Source organism: Panthera pardus, unplaced genomic scaffold (genome assembly GCF_024362965.1).
Source record: "Panthera pardus isolate Hobbes unplaced genomic scaffold, ASM2436296v1 HiC_scaffold_2, whole genome shotgun sequence".
In the NCBI taxonomy this organism is placed as follows: domain Eukaryota; kingdom Metazoa; phylum Chordata; class Mammalia; order Carnivora; family Felidae; genus Panthera; species Panthera pardus.
The window spans coordinates 31,493,578-31,512,780 of record NW_026526765.1 but is presented as its reverse complement, the minus strand read 5'-3'; the positions used below and the strand labels follow the sequence as shown (position 1 = coordinate 31,512,780).

The window sequence follows — 19,203 nt, the reverse complement described above, 5'->3', positions numbered from 1 at the left end:
TCAAGAGCATTTCTACAGTTACATCTGTGTGATTATAGAGCAAGAGACGGGAGTTGTTTGTACTAAACATTATATAAGTAGATGGAAATGTAGGTACAGAGGGAAATCATAATGAATTGCTTCAAATGACTTTGGAAAAGAAATTTGGGTAATTTGAGATGAAATGTTTGATTTACTTAAAATATCCTGAACTCAAAAGGTCTTCCAGATTTTAAATACCTCTTCTTAGGAATAAGTAGGGCCCAATCTTTAAATCATTAAAAGTTAAAAAGGTTCTGCAAACTAATGTAAAGTGTTAATAAGGGAAACCAGACACAACTCCCTGTACCATCTTCTCAGTGCTTTTGTAAATCTAAAACCTTTCTAAAAATAAAATAAAATAAAAATCTATTTTAAAAAATTGTGCAAATAATATGCACTGATGTGGATCAACTGTAAGGGAAGATGACAGAGATAATATTGAAAATATTTAACCACTGGAATTGTACAGGTACCAAGCAATCAGAATGGTTGCTTGTGATATATCCAGCTGGGCTCGAATGTAGCAACTATCAGTTCTGGAAAAGAGCAAACTGCAAAGCAAGGGTTTCCACTTGTGCAAAAAGTGGGGACAGGAAGAATGTGTGTGTGTGTGTGTGTGTGTGTGTGTGTGTGTGTGTGTTTATATATAATTGCATATGCACAGCTTAGAAATATACATAAGACCCTGAGAACAGTGGTTAACTCTGGTGAGGCAATGAAATCAGGATGAAAGAATGTCAAAAAAATTTTTTTATCATTTTTACCTTTCTATCCTTACCATTATGCAAGAAATCTAGCTATTATTGTTAAGATTAAGGGCAAATCTGGATGTTGAAAATCTTCTCTAATAAACTTAAAACAATGATAATGATCAAACAACTCCTAAAGCTAAGCAGTCAGAATAAGTGATTAAATAGTTGTAGAGATTGAGCTATTGATTTGCCAGATTTATTAGCAGTTCCTGTTTCTTCAAAGTGTCCATCCTATGTAAGAACTTACTACAATTTCTTTCTCTATCTTTCAACATTCAGTGAAAAGTTTCAGAGTGTGGGTAAACCAAACTCCAACACAATAACTCCATTATGTTATCCAGCAGTATGTGTGTTTCAGTCACATTGATTTAAAATTACAACATAATATAACGTATGGGGCTCCTGGGTGGCTCAGTCTGTTGAGCAATCGACTCTTGATAATGTCTCTGGTATTATCTCACCAGATAATACCAGATTATTGTGGGGATTGAGCCCCATATCAGGCTCTGAGCTGACGGTGGAGCCTGCTTGGGGTTCTCTCTCCCTCTCTCTCTGCCCCTCCCCCTTTCACACACATGCACACACATGCACTTTCTCTCTCTCTAAAAAAATAAATAAAAATAACATTAAAAAAAGAACATAATATAGCATAATGTATAAACTTGTCAAAGCACCATGTTGTTCACCAGAAACTAATGTAATATGTGTCAACTACACTCACATTTTAAAATTCAAAACAAATAAAATAAATATAATTAAATTAAATTAAAACATAACATTAACTGCAGTGCCTGGGTGGCTCAGTTGGTTAAGCGTCCAACTTCAGCTCAGGTCATGATCTTGCAGCCCGCGTCGGGCTCTGTGCTGACAACTCAGAGCCTGGAGCCTGCTTCAGATTCTGTCTCTCCCTCGCTCTCTGCTCCTTCCCCACTCGTGCTTGCTCACTCTGTCTACCTCTCTTTCTCTCTCAGAAATAAACATTAAAAAGAATTTTTTTAAAAAAACCATAATGTGAACTATTATAACTTCAGAATTTGATCACCTGGAGAAAATGATATTATATGACTAGTGAATTATAAAAAATAAGGTTGGCAAACAATCATTGGCTGTGCAGTACAGGTAATTCTTGATCTAAGAATGTTACATGCATTCATCCATTTAATCTTGATTTAAAAACAGAATCCTGTGAAAAACGGAGAGTTATTATTATCATTTTACAGATGAAGAAAACTGAGTCTCAGAGAGGTTAAGTAACTTGTTAGGTCACGTGGCCAGTAAATGACAAAATCAAGATTTGAACCCAAGTCAATAATCCTAGAGCCTGGGTTATTAACCATGATGTTGCACAGCCTCCTGGGTCTGGGCTGGCAGCTAAGAGACTTAAGTTCCAGTTCTGAATCAACCACTTCCATATTTTCTACTGTAAAACCAGGACGTGGAGTTTGACAATGGGTTTGTTTGTTTCATGGGTTTTCCCCCATGAAACCCAAGATAAGCAGTTGCGATCACTAAGTACAATATTGCTGTAATCTTTTATTTGCTCTTTCCTCTCCAGTGCAGTGAGAGAGGAGGACTAGATGATTCCTAAGGCTTCCCTTGCAGTATAAAACTAGGAGACCCTCTGATGTTATAAGCATGCTTACAGTTATTAGCTTAATCGACTTAATAGCCCCATGAAGCTGCATTGTTATTCCTATGATAGAACTGAGCAAACTAAGGCCCAGAGACCTTATGTCCCCAGCCCTAAGTTAAACAGCTGGTAAGATTCAAACCCAGGCAGTCTGGCTCCCCACTCTGTGCTATTAACCACTCTGCAATGTAGCTTCTTGTTATAAATCTAGAATAAATTATAGATCTAGAATATACATTGCAAAATATAAAATGAGTCCAGAATAAAGGAGTTCTTCCCTGGAGACCAACTTTCTTACAGATGGGGAGCACGTTTTTGTGTTAATACTTCTGTATGCATCTTGTGTTAGGGTTTGGAGTCTCTGCAGCCGTGATCTCCTTGGGAGGACACAGGGAAGGACCCATCTTCTCCCATTCTATCCCCCAGCACCCCAACTCTCCCTAGTCCTGCTGTCTTCCTGCCTAAGGCCTTCAGGGATTGTTTGAGGATTGGAAGATATCATGGGGACAAAAAGAGTGGTCAAGGTAGGCAACGTAAAAAACAAGATGTTCTCAGCAACTTGAAGATAGGGTAGTAAGTTAAAGGAGCAAATTCAAACTGGAAAATGGTGTTCTCGTCTGCTTTTCTCCTCCTAGCACCTAGGTTCCCTTCCCCCATCCTGCAACCACACATGCATTGTGGTTTGGAACAAAGAAAAACTCCAGCTGAGGGCACCACTTCTTTTAAATTGCAAGTCACAGTATTCATTCAGCTCCTTGCCAACCCTTATTTCCCCGAATATGCATTAGAAGCCTGAAGGTCTCAGACCCCAGCCCACGTGTTGTGGGGATACAAGAAGGAATGAGACCATTTGTGGACTTCAGATCCCTAGATACACCTGAGTTTGCATTCCTGTGCTCACAGTTCCTGGCTGTGAGCCCTTGAATAGGCTACTTAATATTTCTTTTTTTTTTTTTTTAATTTTGTTTTTAACGTTTATTTATTTTTGAGACAGAGAGAGAGAGCATGAACAGGGGAGGGTCAGAGAAAGAGGGAGACACAGAATCTGAAACAGGCTCCAGGCTCTGAGCTGTCAGCACAGAGCCTGACGCAGGGCTCCAACCCATGGACCGCGAGATCATGACCTGAGCCGAAGTCAGACGCTTAACGGACTGAGCCACCCAGGCGCCCCAATATTTCTAATAATAGTTTCCATATATTGAGCCCATGATCTGGTTTTGTGGTACGGAGTAGGGCATCGAAAAGTGAGATGTATTTGGACATGTGGCCAGATAGGTGTTAGTGGAGAGAAATAAAACATCTTCTAGGTGAATATTAAAGCACAAAAATGGAAACTGTCACGGCCACAGGTGTATCTTCAGTGATTTTTTTTGATGCTTCAGATTTTCTTTTTTTTCTTTTTTTTTTAATTTTTTTTTTTTAACGTTTATTTATTTTTGAGACAGAGCATGAACGGGGGAGGGGCAGGGAGAGAGGGAGACACAGAATCCGAAGCAGGCTCCAGGCTCTGAGCCATCGGCCCAGAGCCCGACGCGGGGCTCGAACTCACGGACCGCGAGATCGTGACCTGAGCCGAAGTCGGACGCTTAACCGACTGAGCCACCCAGGCGCCCCAGATTTTCAAATATTTCTAGAAGAACTAGAAAATGTCAAATCCTTGCTTTGGAAGGAAAGAGCAAACACACCATGAATTTTTCCAGACTACATGGGATTATATTCAGAGAAGGGTAACTATTTGTTGTCTTTACTGAATAATATCCTAATTCTAGACAAGGACAGAAACTGTGCAGCAGGCCTTCTAAGAGGGAGTGTTAAATGTCCTTCTAGAAGAGAGGAGACTGGAGAAACAACAAGTCTGGATGTGAGACTTCCCAGCCAGTCTCTACTGCTTCCTGGTCACCTTCCCTGTGGGTTCCCAAGAGAGGACCAGTTTGGGAGGTGATCACATTCTGCCTGCTAGTCTGGTTCCAATTGAATCAGCAGCACTCCATATTTACAAATAAGTAGAAAAACTCACTGACTATTTACTTATCCAAATGAATGAGCTTTTCTGCCACATCTCAGTTCTCAAGCAGATAACACCTTAAACGTGGATGGGAACAGAAGTCCTCTTGCAAACCACAGAGATGTTAAACATGGCCGTGCTGTAGAAAGCGTGCCAGCTGGATTTATAGAAGAACTTATTTTCATTTTTTCAAGTGCAGTTTCTGTTTAAGAGGCCCGACTGTAAAATATGGAAGAAGTCCCTTATTAGTCACTTCCATATTTTGTCAAGTAAAACAAAGGAGAAACACACCAAGTTTTAGAAGAAATCCAACAGGAGAGCTGGAGAAAGACAAAAGGTAGGTTGTAACTTAAACAGAAATAGACGAGTCAGTCTAAGACAAGCAAAACAAAACAAAACAAAACACTCTATGCACAGTAACAGCCCTCCCCTTCAAGAAACTCTCACAGAATATTTTGCCATAGAGGAAGATAAGTGTTACAATGTCTTCCTAACCAATCAGGGACGCTGCAAGCCTCAAACCAGGAAGCCCTTTAGAGTGTAGTATTTTAAATTGTGCAAGTGAGACTTCTGGCTCTCAGTTAGTTTTTGTTCCCTGTGCTTGTAGGACACAAAAGCAGATGTGAAGTCCCTCATGGCGAAGTTTAACACGGGGGGCAACCCCACGGAGGAGGTCTCTGTCAACAGCCGCCCCTTCAAAGTCGCGGGGCAAAGCTCACCTTCAGGAGTACAAGCTAAAAAGAACCTATTCAACAACCAAGGAAGTGCCAGCCCTCCTGCGGGACCTAGCAACGTACCTAGGTTTGGGTCCCCAAAGCCACCTTTGGCAGTGAAACCTTCATCTGAGGAGAAGCCTGACAAGGAGCCCAAGCCCCCGTTTCTAAAGCCTACGGGAGTGGGCCAAAGATTTGGACCACCGGCAAACTCAGCCACCAGAGACCCTGAGGTAAAAGTGGGATTTCCAAAACCTGTAGGCCCCAAGCCCATCAATGTGCCCAAGGAAGATTCCAAACCTGTGTTTCCCCGGCCCCATGGGAATAAGCCTTTGCTTCACAATGTAAACGAAGACCACGACCTAAAGCCACCAGGCCCCAAGCCGGGCTCTAATCCCCCAGCCCAGGAAACTGAGCAGAAGCAAGTGTTCCCCAAGTTGGCTGGGGTTAAAGGCAAGTTTGGGCCAGCCTCCCAAGACCACGACCCCAAGCCCCTCTTAACCAAGCCTGTCTTTGGCCAGAAGCCATCCCTGAGTAGCGATGACAGCCATGAAGACGAGAACGCCACCAAGAACGCGTCTCTACAGAAAGGCCTCCCGACCCCCCTTGGAGCCAAGTCCAAAATGACCCCTTTAAAACCAACAAGGCATGACGAAGAAAATAAAGACCAGGGAGGAGAGACGTCAAGTTCACCTTTCCCTGGCGTGGTTCTGAAACCTGCCGTGAACAGAGGAAGCCCAGGCCTCTCCAAAAATGCTGAGGAGAAAAAAGAAGAGAGGAAGATAGATGCTGCTAAGAACGTCTTTCTGAGCAAAATGAATCAGGAGGACCCAGCCTCTGGGGCTCCTCCTGCCAAGTTCCCTAAGACGCCTTCTAAGCTGACAGGGGCAGGGCCATGGGGCCAAAGTCAGGAGAAGGAAAAGGGAGATAAGAATTCAGCCACCCCCAGGCAGAAGCCCCTGCCTCCCCTGTTCACCCTGGGCCCACCGCCACCAAAGCCCAGCAGACCCCCAAATGTTGACCTGACGAGATTCCGCAAAGCCGCTTCTGGAAACAGTGAGTTCTTTTCTCGTTCACTATTTAACAAGTTTTGTTCTACAGCAGAGGGTGTTTTACCTTCTGGGGAAAAAAATTATAACAAGGAATGATTCCATCACCGGGACTCCTGGCATGTGGTGACCTTTCTTTGGCATTTTTTTTTTTTTTGCTTCAGTATGGGAGGTGTGAGAGGCAAAAATCCTTAGTTCTGTGAGCATGTGCCTTGGTGGGCCGCTTTTGGGGTGGGAAGGGAAATATATCCACTTGATCGATGAGTGGTTTTGCTTTCATTTACTTCCTTAGCTGGGTTTCATTTCTGTTGGATGAGGCTAAGGTGTGTTCCCCTTACTACCACAAAAGAGTTAGACAAAAAGATGAGCAAACTTTTCAGTTGATGGTTTTCAGACTGGGTCAATTCTGATGCCCAGGAACATTTGGCAATGTCTTGAGGCAGTTGTGATTGTCACTACCGGAGGTTGCTACTGGCAGGTAGCAGATAGAGGCCGGAGTGGCTGCGAAACATCTCGGACCACGTAGGGCAGCCTGCCTCAGCAAAATAGCCAGCCCAGTGTCAATAGTACAGAGCTTGAGAAAACCGCTTCCAAGTGATCTTAAATGTCCAAAATGTCATCATGCGTTTCCTAAACCCAATATTCAAATAAGAGAGGAAACAGGGCTCAGGAAATGCCACTTGCTGTTTTGTAGTTCAGCTGTTTTCTACTTCTCGACATAAATCTTTCTGAACTTTGCTGATTCCTAAAGTAGTACCTAACTAGGATAAGCCAAAGGGACACCTTAGTCTCCTTTGGGGTAAATAGCTTAATTTTCTTCCAGAGATGTTACAGTCCTATGGCACATGCTAAAACTTGATGCTGAATGGCCTGACTTCCCACGTCATTGTAACCCTGCAGAGTGACAATGGAAGCTCACTTATACCTGAAATGATTAATATTTTAGGCCAATAATGTGCAACTATTGTTTATTATTGGGGAAGGTGGAGAAAGGATGCTTGTGGAATAGTGACCACACCACTATCAGACATATTTTCTTCCTTACAAAAATATGGCCTAATTAAAGCAGTTCTAAGTATAAGTATGTTTTTCTTTTTCAGTTCTGCAGAAGCATCTTGCAGTCTATCATCTTCCTCAGATCAATATCTTGCTGTTGATCAACAGATTAGTGATCAAATCCCCCATTAATCTATCCTGTAGAAAGCACATTTGAAATGACGCCATGATTATCCATCTTCTAGAAGGATTCAGCCTTGTCACATTTGTGTCCTCCTCATCTGTCACCTTCTCATTTTAATACTGGTCCATAACTCAGAAACATTATTTTTGTGACAATTTCTAAAAGATTCCCTCTGACTTCCCTTAGTTCTTCTGTGCCTCAGATAAAATTAAAAAAAAAAAAATTAGCTATCATAACCTCCGTCTAACCTCTAACATCAAACCAGGGAGACTTAGTGATGTTAAGTAGAAATCCTTGGGCGTTTTATTCCATGTTCTCCATCTTTATTTCCACTCAACTCCCAGGTTTGGGTGGTGGTAACCAGTTGTCTGGTGTCATGCTGTTGAAATGCTAATGGAGTCCACTGCTCTACAGTCCCGGCAAGGGACTGTCACTATTGGTCAGTATTGAGCTGACCACCAGTGCGATAAAGTTCCAAGGGACCGAGGCCAAATTGCCCAGTAGGCAGAGTGGGTCCTTGCCTTCTTTTCTCCCTTTCCCCCACGCTGAGCTGCCTCCCTACTGCTCAAGTGCCCACGACACAATTTAGACTCTAACTCCTCCTATAATGTATCCCACCTCTAACTCAGATCCCTTGGAATATATTATCCTCCAAAAGTGAGGCAGTTCCCTCCTCGTCCACCTTTTTCACAAATCAAAACTCAGTCCTTCTTGATTTGAACTGACCTCAGGTTAGTGTCAGGATAAAGCAAGCAGATTCCTAACTGTAAATTGTGGGTAATACCCCTTTAAAGCATTCACATTTTTTTTTAATGTTTAAATTTTTTAACTGATTTTTTTTAAATAGAAATTACATCTGGCTGAAAAAAAAAACAAGTATAAAATGATATACAGTCCTTGTCTGTCATTTTCTGGGTCTTCTCAGCCTCTGCCCCACAGAAACCACTTTTCTTAATTTCTATGTCCATCCAGTTTCCTTATGTCTATGTACGCAAATGTAAACATAGATATTAATCCCCTTGGCTTTATACTCAAGAAGTAGGACATTATATGCAATGCTTTGTTCCTTGCTTTTTAAAAAAAATAATTAAAAAATCTTGTATATCTTTTCATATTTTAATAAGAGGTAACTGAATATTCTTTAGAGTTGCATAATCTTCTGGTAAATGAATGACTTACCTAATCGATTGAAGAACTTGTACTGTTTCCAAACCTTTTCTCTTCAAAACAATGCTGCAAAAAATAAGCTTGTATAGGTGACTTATATGTTATTTTCTGAACACTGAGAATTTCCTAACAGGCAGGTCTGCTGACTCCTGATCCTACCACTGCTATTTTTCCCAAACTACACGAAGGAATTTAGCATTCCACTTAAGAAGGTTAAAAATATACCAGATTTAGAAACTATATAGTGTTCGAATTAACCAAAGCTTCATCTAATTACTCTGCAGGTTTTCAAAGCTCTAAAACTATTTTTTCTTAGCCTTCTACCTGATTCCTTCCTTTCCAGGTTCATATCCAACCCCTTAAACCTCTTCCCCAGACCTACTCTCCATCTTTTATCATCTTTGTCCAGTATATTGCCCATCAAAAATATGTATTATTTATTGAGGACTTGTTACATACCAGATACACACTACCCTGTTCGCTCCTCCCAAGAACCCAATGAAATAAGAATTCTATGAGGAAACTAAAGTTCAGAGACGTTGGGTAATTTGCCCAAGGCTGTACCATGACTAAGCAGGGGCAGAGCTGATCCTTGGGTGTCTCTGATTCCAGGGCTAGGGTCCCCCTCAGCACACTCCCTGCTAGGCTCCTTCTCTTGAAACATAGGATATCTTGAGATAATAATTGGGGCATAAGGGATATTCAAAGAATTCTCATTCTTCTCTCTCTCTCTCTCTCTCTCTCTTCTTTGGCTGAAACTTTTTTTTTTTTTTTTTTAACTACAAATACCACCGTAAGCTACATGAAGACAGACACCAGTCTGCTTAACATTATTTATTTGGAGCATAGAAATAATACCTTCTTGTTCATTGCTCGGGTCTGTCATCCCACCAAAGTCTATTTAATCAGATTTTAGTATTAATATTCTCTATAGCTTAGCAATTACTTTAACGAATTAGATAACCCCTGTCAATAGGCTTGCATTCCATTGAATAGAGGTTCCATGTGAAATGAATATTACACATGGGGTCTATATTATAGATCTATTTGGCTTACTTACTAGTAAACCATAAGCTCGAATATAACATACTGTTTTTCTGAACATGAAGCTAATAACTTTTTTCCCCCAGAACCATTTGGGATTACAAAAGCCTAAACTTTCAAAAGATAAAAAATCCAAAATATCAAAATGTTTTCTAAACTAACCTTGTCTCTGGTTCCTTTTGTTTCCTGGGCCAGCGGTGAGAAGAGTTCATCCTAAGCATCAGTGTGTGCCCAACCAGCAAAGTTTTGGTTGTTAAGATCCCCTGGCTTGACTGTTGGTTTGCATGTGGGAGTTAGTAATAAATCTGCTTGGAAATATTCCATCCAACCCTTTTTCTGGTCTTGTTCTTAATACTGGAGAGAAACTAAGCTCATCTTTCTATATGTTAGCTTTAAGAATGATCAGTTAAGCATCCTGACAATTGAAGAGGTAAGGCCAGGGTCCCAGTGGGTGTTAGCAAAGGGCTAATGGTGTGACTGACCCTCCATACCTGCTTATGCATCGCTTCAACTAATCCAGCCAGCAGTAGTTTGGAACCTAAAGGTGCCCGGGCTATTTTCAGCAGCAAGGATAGGAGGAGGCACGATTCTCCTTCATATACTCTAAACTATCTCTCTCTAAAATTGGATATTTATACATCACATTATATCAATGTGTGCTGTTCCGAACCATTACAAGGGAAAGGGATTCTATGCTCAAACACATTTTAAAAATTGGGGGGGTGGTAAGTAGACCTTTTTACAGCAGAGTTTCTACAGGCATTTGCAATAATACTGTACACTTGGAATCTAAGAACAAGGAACCTAAAAAACAGATCCCAGGCACGTTTTCTGGTTTTTTTTTCTTTTTTAATTTAATTTAATTTTTTAAATTTACATCCAAGTTAGTTAGCATATAGTGCAACAATGATTTCAGGAGTAGATTCCTTAATGCCCCTTACCCATTTAGCCCATCCCCCCCGCACAACCCCTCTAGTAACCCTCTGTTTGTTCTACATATTTAAGTCTCTTCTGTTTTGTCCCTCTCCCTGTTTTTATGTTATTTTTGTTTCCCTTCCCTTATGTTCATCTGTTAAGTGTCTTAAAGTCCTCATATGAATGAAGTCATATGATATTTGTCTTTCTCTAATTTCACTTAGCATAATACCCTCTAGTTCCACCCACGTAGCTGCAAATGGCAAGATTTCATTCTTTCTGACTGCCGAGTAACACTCCATTGTATATGTATACCACATCTTCTTTATCCATTCATCCATCAGTGGACATTTGGGCTCTCTCCATACTTTGGCTGTGGTTGATAGTGCTGCTATAAACATGGGGGTGCATGTGTCCCTTCAAAACAGCACACCTGTATCCCTTGGATAATACCTAGTAGTGCAATTGCTGGGTCGTAGGGTAGTTCTAATTTTAGTTTTTTGAGGAACCTCCAGACTGTTTTCCAGAGTGGCTGCACCAGTTTGCATTCCCACCAGCAGTGCAAAACAGATCCTCTTTCTCTGCATCCTTGCCAACATCTGTTGTTGCCTGAATTGTTAATGTTAGCCATTCTGACAGGTGTGAGGTGGTATCTCATTGTGGTTTGATTTTTATTTCCCTGATGATGAGTGATGTTGAGCATTTTTTCATGTGTTGGTTGGCCATCTGGATGTTTTCTTTGGAGAAGTGTCTATTCATATCTTTTGCCCATTTCTTCACTGGATTTTTTTTTTTTTTTTTGGAGGTGTTGAGTTTGATAAGTTCTTTTTAGATTTGGATACTAACCCTTTATCTTATATGTCGTTTGCAAATATCTTCTCCCATTCTGTCAGTTGCCTTTTAGTTTTGCTGATGGTTTCCTCCACTGTGCAGAAGCTTTTTATTTTGATGAGGTCCCAATAGTTCATTTTTGGTTTTGTTTCCCTTGCCTCTGGAGCCATGTTGAGTAAGAAGTTGCTGTGGCCAAGGTCAAAGAGGTTTTTGCCTGCTTTCTCCTCAAGGATTTTGATGGCTTCCTGTCTTACATTGTCTTTCATCCATTTTGAGTTTATTTTTGTGTTTGGTGTAAGAAAGTGGTCCAGTTTTGCTTTTCTGCATGTCACTGCCCAGTTTTCCCAGCACCACTTGCTGAAAAGACTGTATTTCATTGCATATTCTTTCCTGTTTTGTCAAAGATGAGTTGGCCATATGTTTGTGGGTCCATTTCTGGGTTCTGTATTCTGTTCCATTGATCTGAGTGTCTGGTTTTGTGCCAGTACCCAGGCACAGTTTCTGAAACATCTCACAGATTGGGCCAGTTCAGAACACTGAAAAGTTAAAGGCAAAGCTCTATGGTACACAGACTGAAAGTGAAGCATGGGTTGGCTTCAGGTGGCCACGTTGTTCTGCTAGATCACTGTCCACGTGTCTGATGTGCATTTTGTGGCTGTTGTCACTCTTAGTTTCGGCTCCATCCTGAGCCCACTCTACTTCATTTGCCTTCCTTGGTCTTTGGGAAAGCAGTTTGCCATAAGACCTCTGGATCTTCTGTTCCAGGTTGAAACTTCTGGGGAACCATTGACTGTTAATTGGGCAGCTTACCTGGGTTTAACTCTAAAACAGAAATTCCTGGGGTGCCGGGGTGGCTCAGTCAGTTAAACATCCAACTCTTGATCTCTGCTCAGGTCATGATCTTACCGTTTGTGGGATTGAGCCCTATGTCAGGCTCTGTGCTGACCGTGTGAAACCTGTTTAGGATTCTCTCTCTCTCTCTCTCTCTCTCTCTCTCTCTCTCTCTGCCCTCTGCCACTTGCACTCTCTCCCTCAAAATAAATAAATAAATATTTCAAAAAGATAAATAAAATAAAGCAGAAATGCCTCTGAAAGAGCATTCCCTTTCTTAACCACAAAAGCCCACAAGCCACTGTTCAAAACTTAAGAGCTTCCCATTCTTCATCTTTCTCTCTAAGTTCTTAACTTCTGCTCTTCTAAGATAAACCAGCTCTTCAGTCTAAACCCTGTTCTCACAAACAACCTGCCTTATCCCAACAGTAACCTTTGGGCATTTTTTAATCTAATGTTTTCATCATTTTTATAACCAATCTATATGGTCTTTATTTTTATATTCTGGCATTTATTTATTTTTTTTTTTTAATTTTTTTTTCAACGTTTTTATTTATTTTTGGGACAGAGAGAGACAGAGCATGAACGGGGGAGGGGCAGAGAGAGAGGGAGACACAGAATCGGAAACAGGCTCCAGGCTCCGAGCCATCAGCCCAGAGCCTGACGCGGGGCTCGAACTCACGGACCGCGAGATCGTGACCTGGCTGAAGTCGGACGCTTAACCGACTGCGCCACCCAGGCGCCCCTATTCTGGCATTTAAATTTACTGTGGAGAAGTCTGGGACCACCCTGAATTTCCCCCCCTTTGAACGTGATTATCTTTTCTATCCGGATTCCCAAAGAAATCTCTGTCTTTAAGGTTTAAAAACCTAGCCAAAGTATGTTAGTGTCAGTCACTCCATCGTCAGTATTTTCTGAGAGATGTTCCTCTTTGCTTTGGGGGATTTTCTGTTCCATATAAATAGAGGTCACACCAATTTCTTTAGATCTGGCTGATGGGTGACAAATGCATGTGTTCTAATCCAGTATGATCAATTCACCAGCTCTGAGTGTTGCTTCTAATCCACTCTTCTGTGGAGCAAAAGATAGCTGTGCTGATCTTGAGGGCTGGATGCTGTTCCATTTTCTGAGATTTCATTTTGTTTCCTATACCAGGGCAAGGCCAATCATGGTGGCTCATCCCCCTTCTGCCTCTGATATGATTCTGTCATGGTATTTAGGGCTTTCACGCTATAGGTTTCTCCTTGACCTTCCCCAGAGTGTTCACTCACCCCTGAGCCCACTTCTACAACCTGGAGTGTACTAAGGAGAACTCACAGGTTTTCTAAAATCAGTGCCTTCTGGAGGCACCTGGGTGGTTCAGTCCAGTAAGCATCTGACTCTTGATTTTGGCACAGGTCATGATCTCACAGTTCTTGAGTTCAAGCCCCATGTTGGGCTCTGGGCTGACAGTGAGGAAACTTCTTGGGATTCTCTCTCTCTCCCTCTCTTTCTGCTCCTTCCTGGCATGTTCTCTCTCTCTCTCTCTCTCTCTCTCTCTCCCTCTCCCTCTCCCTCTCCCTCTCCCTCTCCCTCTCTCCCTCCCTCCCTCCCTCCCTCCCTCCCTCAATAAACAAACTTTAAAAATTTTAAATTAATCAAGTCAAATCACTGTTTTCCCCTAGTATTGCTCCTCATTCTAGGGAACAGGTGGAAAGCTTTATTTGCCTCCTATGGCACCTTCTGTTTCTTCCCCTAGGCCAACAGTTGTTGATGTTTATCCAACTATGTTATTTTTATGGGTGATGGCCACTAAAGTGAGTTTGGGATATTATTTATCTTGCCCTATTTTAGTTTTACTATTTTATTTTGGAATTGGAAGAGGGAGATTCTGCAAGTCTCCCTCGTTACTTAATATTAAATAAGTATTTCAGTTATGATCTAGGTATCAGCAACACTTCCAAAGGAACCATCAACGCACTCCTTCACAAGGCAGAAAGGAGACTGATGTGAAGTGCATGGTCACTGCTTGTTTCGTATCCTCTGGACTATGCTGGCTGGCCAAAGACACTCCGATGACCACTCCAGGAATCTGTCCTGAAGAGTTTTTCAGGTCACAATCAAGGTGAAGGGCAAGGGAGAGTTCCAGCTACCTGATGGGAGTTTACCTCTGGAGTGTGGGTAGTGTCTGACCTCTAAAAACCTGAAAACTCCCTGAGAGTAGTTATATTTTAAGCTTTTAATAGCCAATTACTTTATACTGAGACTAGTAGAAGAATGGAGTACTGGAGAGGAAAATGAGCCGGAAGAAGGAGAGGACACTGGGGCTGACCTCTGAGGAAGGCAGTTTCCTCTCTTCAGGGTCTAAGTCATTTTTGTCATAGAAAAGCCCCCTCCACATATTTTGCTTCCTGGTTCCTTGCTCCATGCTTTCTTTGGCTTTAAATTTCTTCCTTAACTGTTCAGGTGCCAGCTCGTCTTTTAATATTAGTTTTAGCACAACAGTGGTCCATACTTGTCATCTAATCTGCAGGGGAAATTTTCTTTATAGTGATAGTCAACCATATCTGTATGAGGGACTATGGCTTTTCTTAGTTAGGGAAGAGAAATTTCTGTAAAACCCAGTTTGGAGCAACATGCCATGATTTATCCTATTGTAATAACTTCCTGTGATCAAGCAGCAAGTTGGTATATTTTTAAGCTGCTTACAAAATAAAATACGGAAATACTGCCTAATCTAGTGGCATTATGTCAACATAGGATCTGTGCTAGATCAAAGAAGATACAGCAACTTACAACATAAATATTTTCTTTTATAGTGACTGACTTACCCATAAATAAAGTATAAAATGCATATGAGATGTTTAGTATATACCAAATTTGATTAAAATTATTTAAGTCTTAAAATAGTCATGTAACCCATAGAGGGAAAAGCATTAAAATGAAATGTCAAATACTTAAGAAAGGAAAATTAGAAAGTCAAATCTAAAAATCAAATACAAATACATATTGAGTCTAATAATCAAATACATACTCTTCCTGATTTACTTTCAATTGTGTTTGCACACATTAAAATATTTTAAAAACTAAAAAAGAAATTTAAAGACTAGATAGAAAGATTGGGTAAATGTTATAATTCAGTCTGCTCACTGGGCAGGAGATACCTTGCTTCATATAATCTGCTAAAACTATTTCCAAGCCAGTACCCTTTTTTTTAAAGGATTGGATTTCCACCATATGCATTTGCCACTAAATGCTCCTTCTTGGCCGTGACGAAAATTATTTCTGAATATTATGGGTTCATATGCTAATGACACCTCTTTGTGCATATGTTTTTTATTTTCAAACCAAAGTGAAATTAACTTACATGACACATGAATAATTCCAATTATTGAAAGAACAAATTATGCCTCAGGAGGAGAAATCCAGCTGCTTGTTTTTACAAATATATCTGGAAATGTCCGTTTCTTTTAGAAGAAACACCATCATGATAGTTATGGCAAGGCTCTAAAGCCCCGAGAACCACCTAGAGCACTAGATTGTTTGTTTTTCCAGCATCTGAGAAACAGGGAAGAAAGATTCTAGAAGTCGGAGACTTTAACTGCCATATTCACCACTAGCAAACACACACACACACAAAAACATGTTTCTCTTCCGTTTAAATTGCCACTAAAGAAAAACGATTGTACTTTATTCTGTCTGGCATAGCAAAGGTAGAAAAAACACGTACAACAGCCAATAGCAATAGATACTATCAGGAAAAAGTAACTGAAGGTGAGACATCTGGCTGTAAAAAAAAATTTGAACAGAAAACCATATGAGGTTTTTCTTTCCCCAAAGTAAGAACGGGTGTTGTAGAAGCACTATCTGTATTTATTATAGCAGTCGGCTTCTCTCTGCAGCTGCACGTCTGCACACAACGGCTTCTTCAGCCAGCGGCACGCTCCTGGCAACCGAGAGTGTGTTTTTCCAGGGCTGGCAGTGGATCTGTTGAGGCACAGGAAAAGGTTCTTGCCACATAACACCACTATTCTCTTGATCTGCCTGTAATTCTCAGAACCATCACGTAGTGCATCTGGCGTTCAAGAGCATCGTGTGTAGTGATACCACGAGTACAACCAGGCGGCTGAAAATCTTTCCAAAGTAAGCGCAAGGCGGATAAATACCACAGGTATCCAGATTGTGTTCGAGTGTTCGTTCCCCCTATTCGGGAATAACAGTTGCTCAACTCCATTATGGGGAGAAAGGATCCTGGATGAGTACTAAAAGTGCCCCCTCATAGTGGTTTGTTTTTAACTCGTACAGTATTTTCTATTTTTGTTCCAAATTGTCACCTTAAAGAAGCTGATGTACTCACATCCTCTCAGTTACTGAGGATCTGGACTGCAGCTTCTTCAGGACCCCCTTCTCCCTGTTTCCAGAACTTCAGCTTCACACACACACACACACACACACACACGCACGCACACATGCATGCATGCACATGACTTTCTCCTCAGCCGCTTCTTCAAAAGCAGTCTCATGTGGCAGGAGGATAAGTCAAGTTTACAAAATACATTTGTCATTCATGTTACTCTAAAATAAAGAAGATTTTCTAGACCTGATAGAGCAGTTTAACAGGCAGGAAACCTCACTATATTGTAGAAAGAAGCCGTCTTTGATTTCTCTGAAGCCTTGAGTCCTTAGTCCTCACGGGGAGAAATTAATCATGTCTGGCTGAGTGGCATGAAAGCAGATGAGGTTTGTAGATCTTCTGCCAGATCTCTATCTGCCAGTTGGGAACTCTTGCTTTCTTCGCTAACTCTGAGTGATTATCTAAATGGACCTACTGGTTGGGTGGACTGTTACAAGGTGAGGCAGTGTGTTAGCTCAAACTGCTAGTTACAAAAATACTCGTGGCTTAGAAGCAACAGAAATTTCTGTCTCACGGTTCTGGAGGTTGGGAAATCCAAGATCAAGGTGTTGGCAGATTTGGTGAGAACCCACTTCCTGCTTGTCTTCTCACAGTGTGGGTATGGCAGAGGGATGAGGGAGCTCTCTGGCATCTCTTCTGTAAGGGCGTTAATCCCATTCATGGGGGCTCCAGCCTCAGGACCCCATCACCTCCTAAAGGCCGCCCTCCTAGCACCATCACATTAGGGATTAAATTTCAACACCTGAATTTGAGGGATGCATTCAGTGTATAGAAGATGGCCTGTGACATTCAACCTAGCAAATGGTACTCCGCCACAATGCACCCAACTGCCTCCCTCCTATTCTCTTGCTTTCTTCTGCATTCTTGTCTTCTAAGCTCTGATTATGTTTTCAATCGTATTCTTTTCCATTCCTCCGTACCATCACTGCAAATCTCCTTTCTTTTGGGTCAATGAAACCTATTAGTAGAACCTACAGAAAATGCTGAGCTTTATGGAGGCATGACAACCAAAGAGGCTGCTGAGTTCTGAACTACTAAGAAACCATGGTTAATTACATGGGCCAACATGATTTTGAAATGGAAAACCTAAGGCAGAAAATAGAAAAGCTGCTGGTGTGCTCCTTAAAGTCTGGATAAAGTCGGGCACCTGGGTGGCTCAGTGGGATAAGCATCCAACTTCAGCTCAGGTCATGATCTCATGAGCCCCACATTGAGCCCCACGTTGGGCTCTGTGCTGACAGCAGAGAGCCCACTTTGGATCCTCTGCCCCCCTCTCTCTCTGCCCCTGCCCTGCTCTCTCTCTCTCGCTCTCTCTCTCAAAAATAAGTAAAAACATTTTTTTTAATCTAGATAAAGTTAATTTCAAATGCCAGCCCGTGTTTCGTGGAAAAATTGAATCCGATCAATGAAGGACAAAGCCACTTGAATTTTCAAGGTCACTTCAGGTTTCTGGCTCTTGCCTCTTCTAACTTGTCACAGTTTAGGAACCGCCTCTCTGGCCCTGCGCTGTACTGCAGTCACCCAGACGAGACTTGTAGCCTTTCCTCAGTTTTCACCACAAACCACTCACCGAAGACGTTTTTGTGCGTGACAGACTTCAGTGAAGGTGTCAGACACTGGAGTCATTTACATTGCATCAAAGCCAGAAATTTAAAACAGAATATTGGCAGCTAGGGATTTTATACCTCAGGTTCCCCTCACATCCTCTGCTGTTCACCTTCTCCTTTCCTTCCTTATTTCTTTGACCTTTCTTTCCTAAGGGCAAAGAAGAATCAGAACATTCTTTCTTCTTTTTTTTTTTTTTAAGTTAATTTACTTATTTGAAAGAGACAGATGCGGGGGCACAGAGAGAGAGGGAGAGAGAGAATCTGATGCAGGGCTCAAACTCACAAACCATGAGACCATGACCTGGGCTGAAATCAAAAGTCGGACGCTTAAACGATTGAGCCACCCAGGTGCCCAGAGAACATTCTGTTTTCTTTTTCAGGATAGTTTGGCTGTCTGCGATCCAAACCCTTACACTAAACTATTACCTTCCTTTGTATATCAACAGAAGTTCTTTATTCAAAAGTCTCCATGCCATTTCCTTTGAAAGTGGAAGACATTGGTGGGACGGATGGCCAGTGGGGAGGAAGTGGTTTTATTTTGTATTGCTATTAATGGCCATTATATTACCAGAAACAAGCTGCTAATAAATAGAATACACCCAGGGGAGTTAGGGTGATGCTACTAGAAGTGTGAGAACGAAATCGTTCCAATTGTTGTGATTGTTTGATCCTCCCATCCATTTTCTTTTATTTTTTTATTTAAAAAAATTTTTTAATGTTTATTTTTTAGAGAGAGAGAGAAAAACAGAGCACAAGCAGGGGAGGGGCAGAGAGAGAGAGACACAAAGAATCCAAAGCAGGCTCCAGGCTCTGAGCTGTCAGCACAGAGCCCGACGCGGGGCTTGAACTCACAAGCCATGAGATCGTGACCTGAGCTGAAGTCAGACACTTAGCTGGCTGAGCCACCCAGGTGCCCCCTCCCATCAATTTCCAGTGACTGATGACCAAAGATCCTTAAAAAATAGGTTCTATTTTTAGACAGAAGTGCTAGAGATGGCTTTCTTCTATCACACATGGGATTTGAAAGTTTTCAGATTCTTTCCTGAATTAAAATATTACAAGGAC

At 41.5% G+C, this 19,203-nt stretch overlaps 1 protein-coding gene across 5 annotated transcripts in view; it reads left to right on the top strand.

Annotated features, from left to right (window-relative positions):
• Positions 1 to 19,203, top strand: part of FYB1 (FYN binding protein 1) — a 164,122-nt gene that overhangs the window by 57,322 nt on the left and 87,597 nt on the right. For all 5 annotated transcript variants that reach the window (XR_008423687.1, XM_053906950.1, XM_019464226.2 and 2 more), the window contains exon 2: positions 5,016 to 6,177. Coding sequence is in view for 4 of the 5 variants with exons in the window: in XM_019464227.2 (XP_019319772.1) it covers positions 5,016 to 6,177 (1,162 nt within the window). In the remaining variant the exon portion in view is untranslated. The remainder of the gene's footprint in view (positions 1 to 5,015; positions 6,178 to 19,203) is intronic.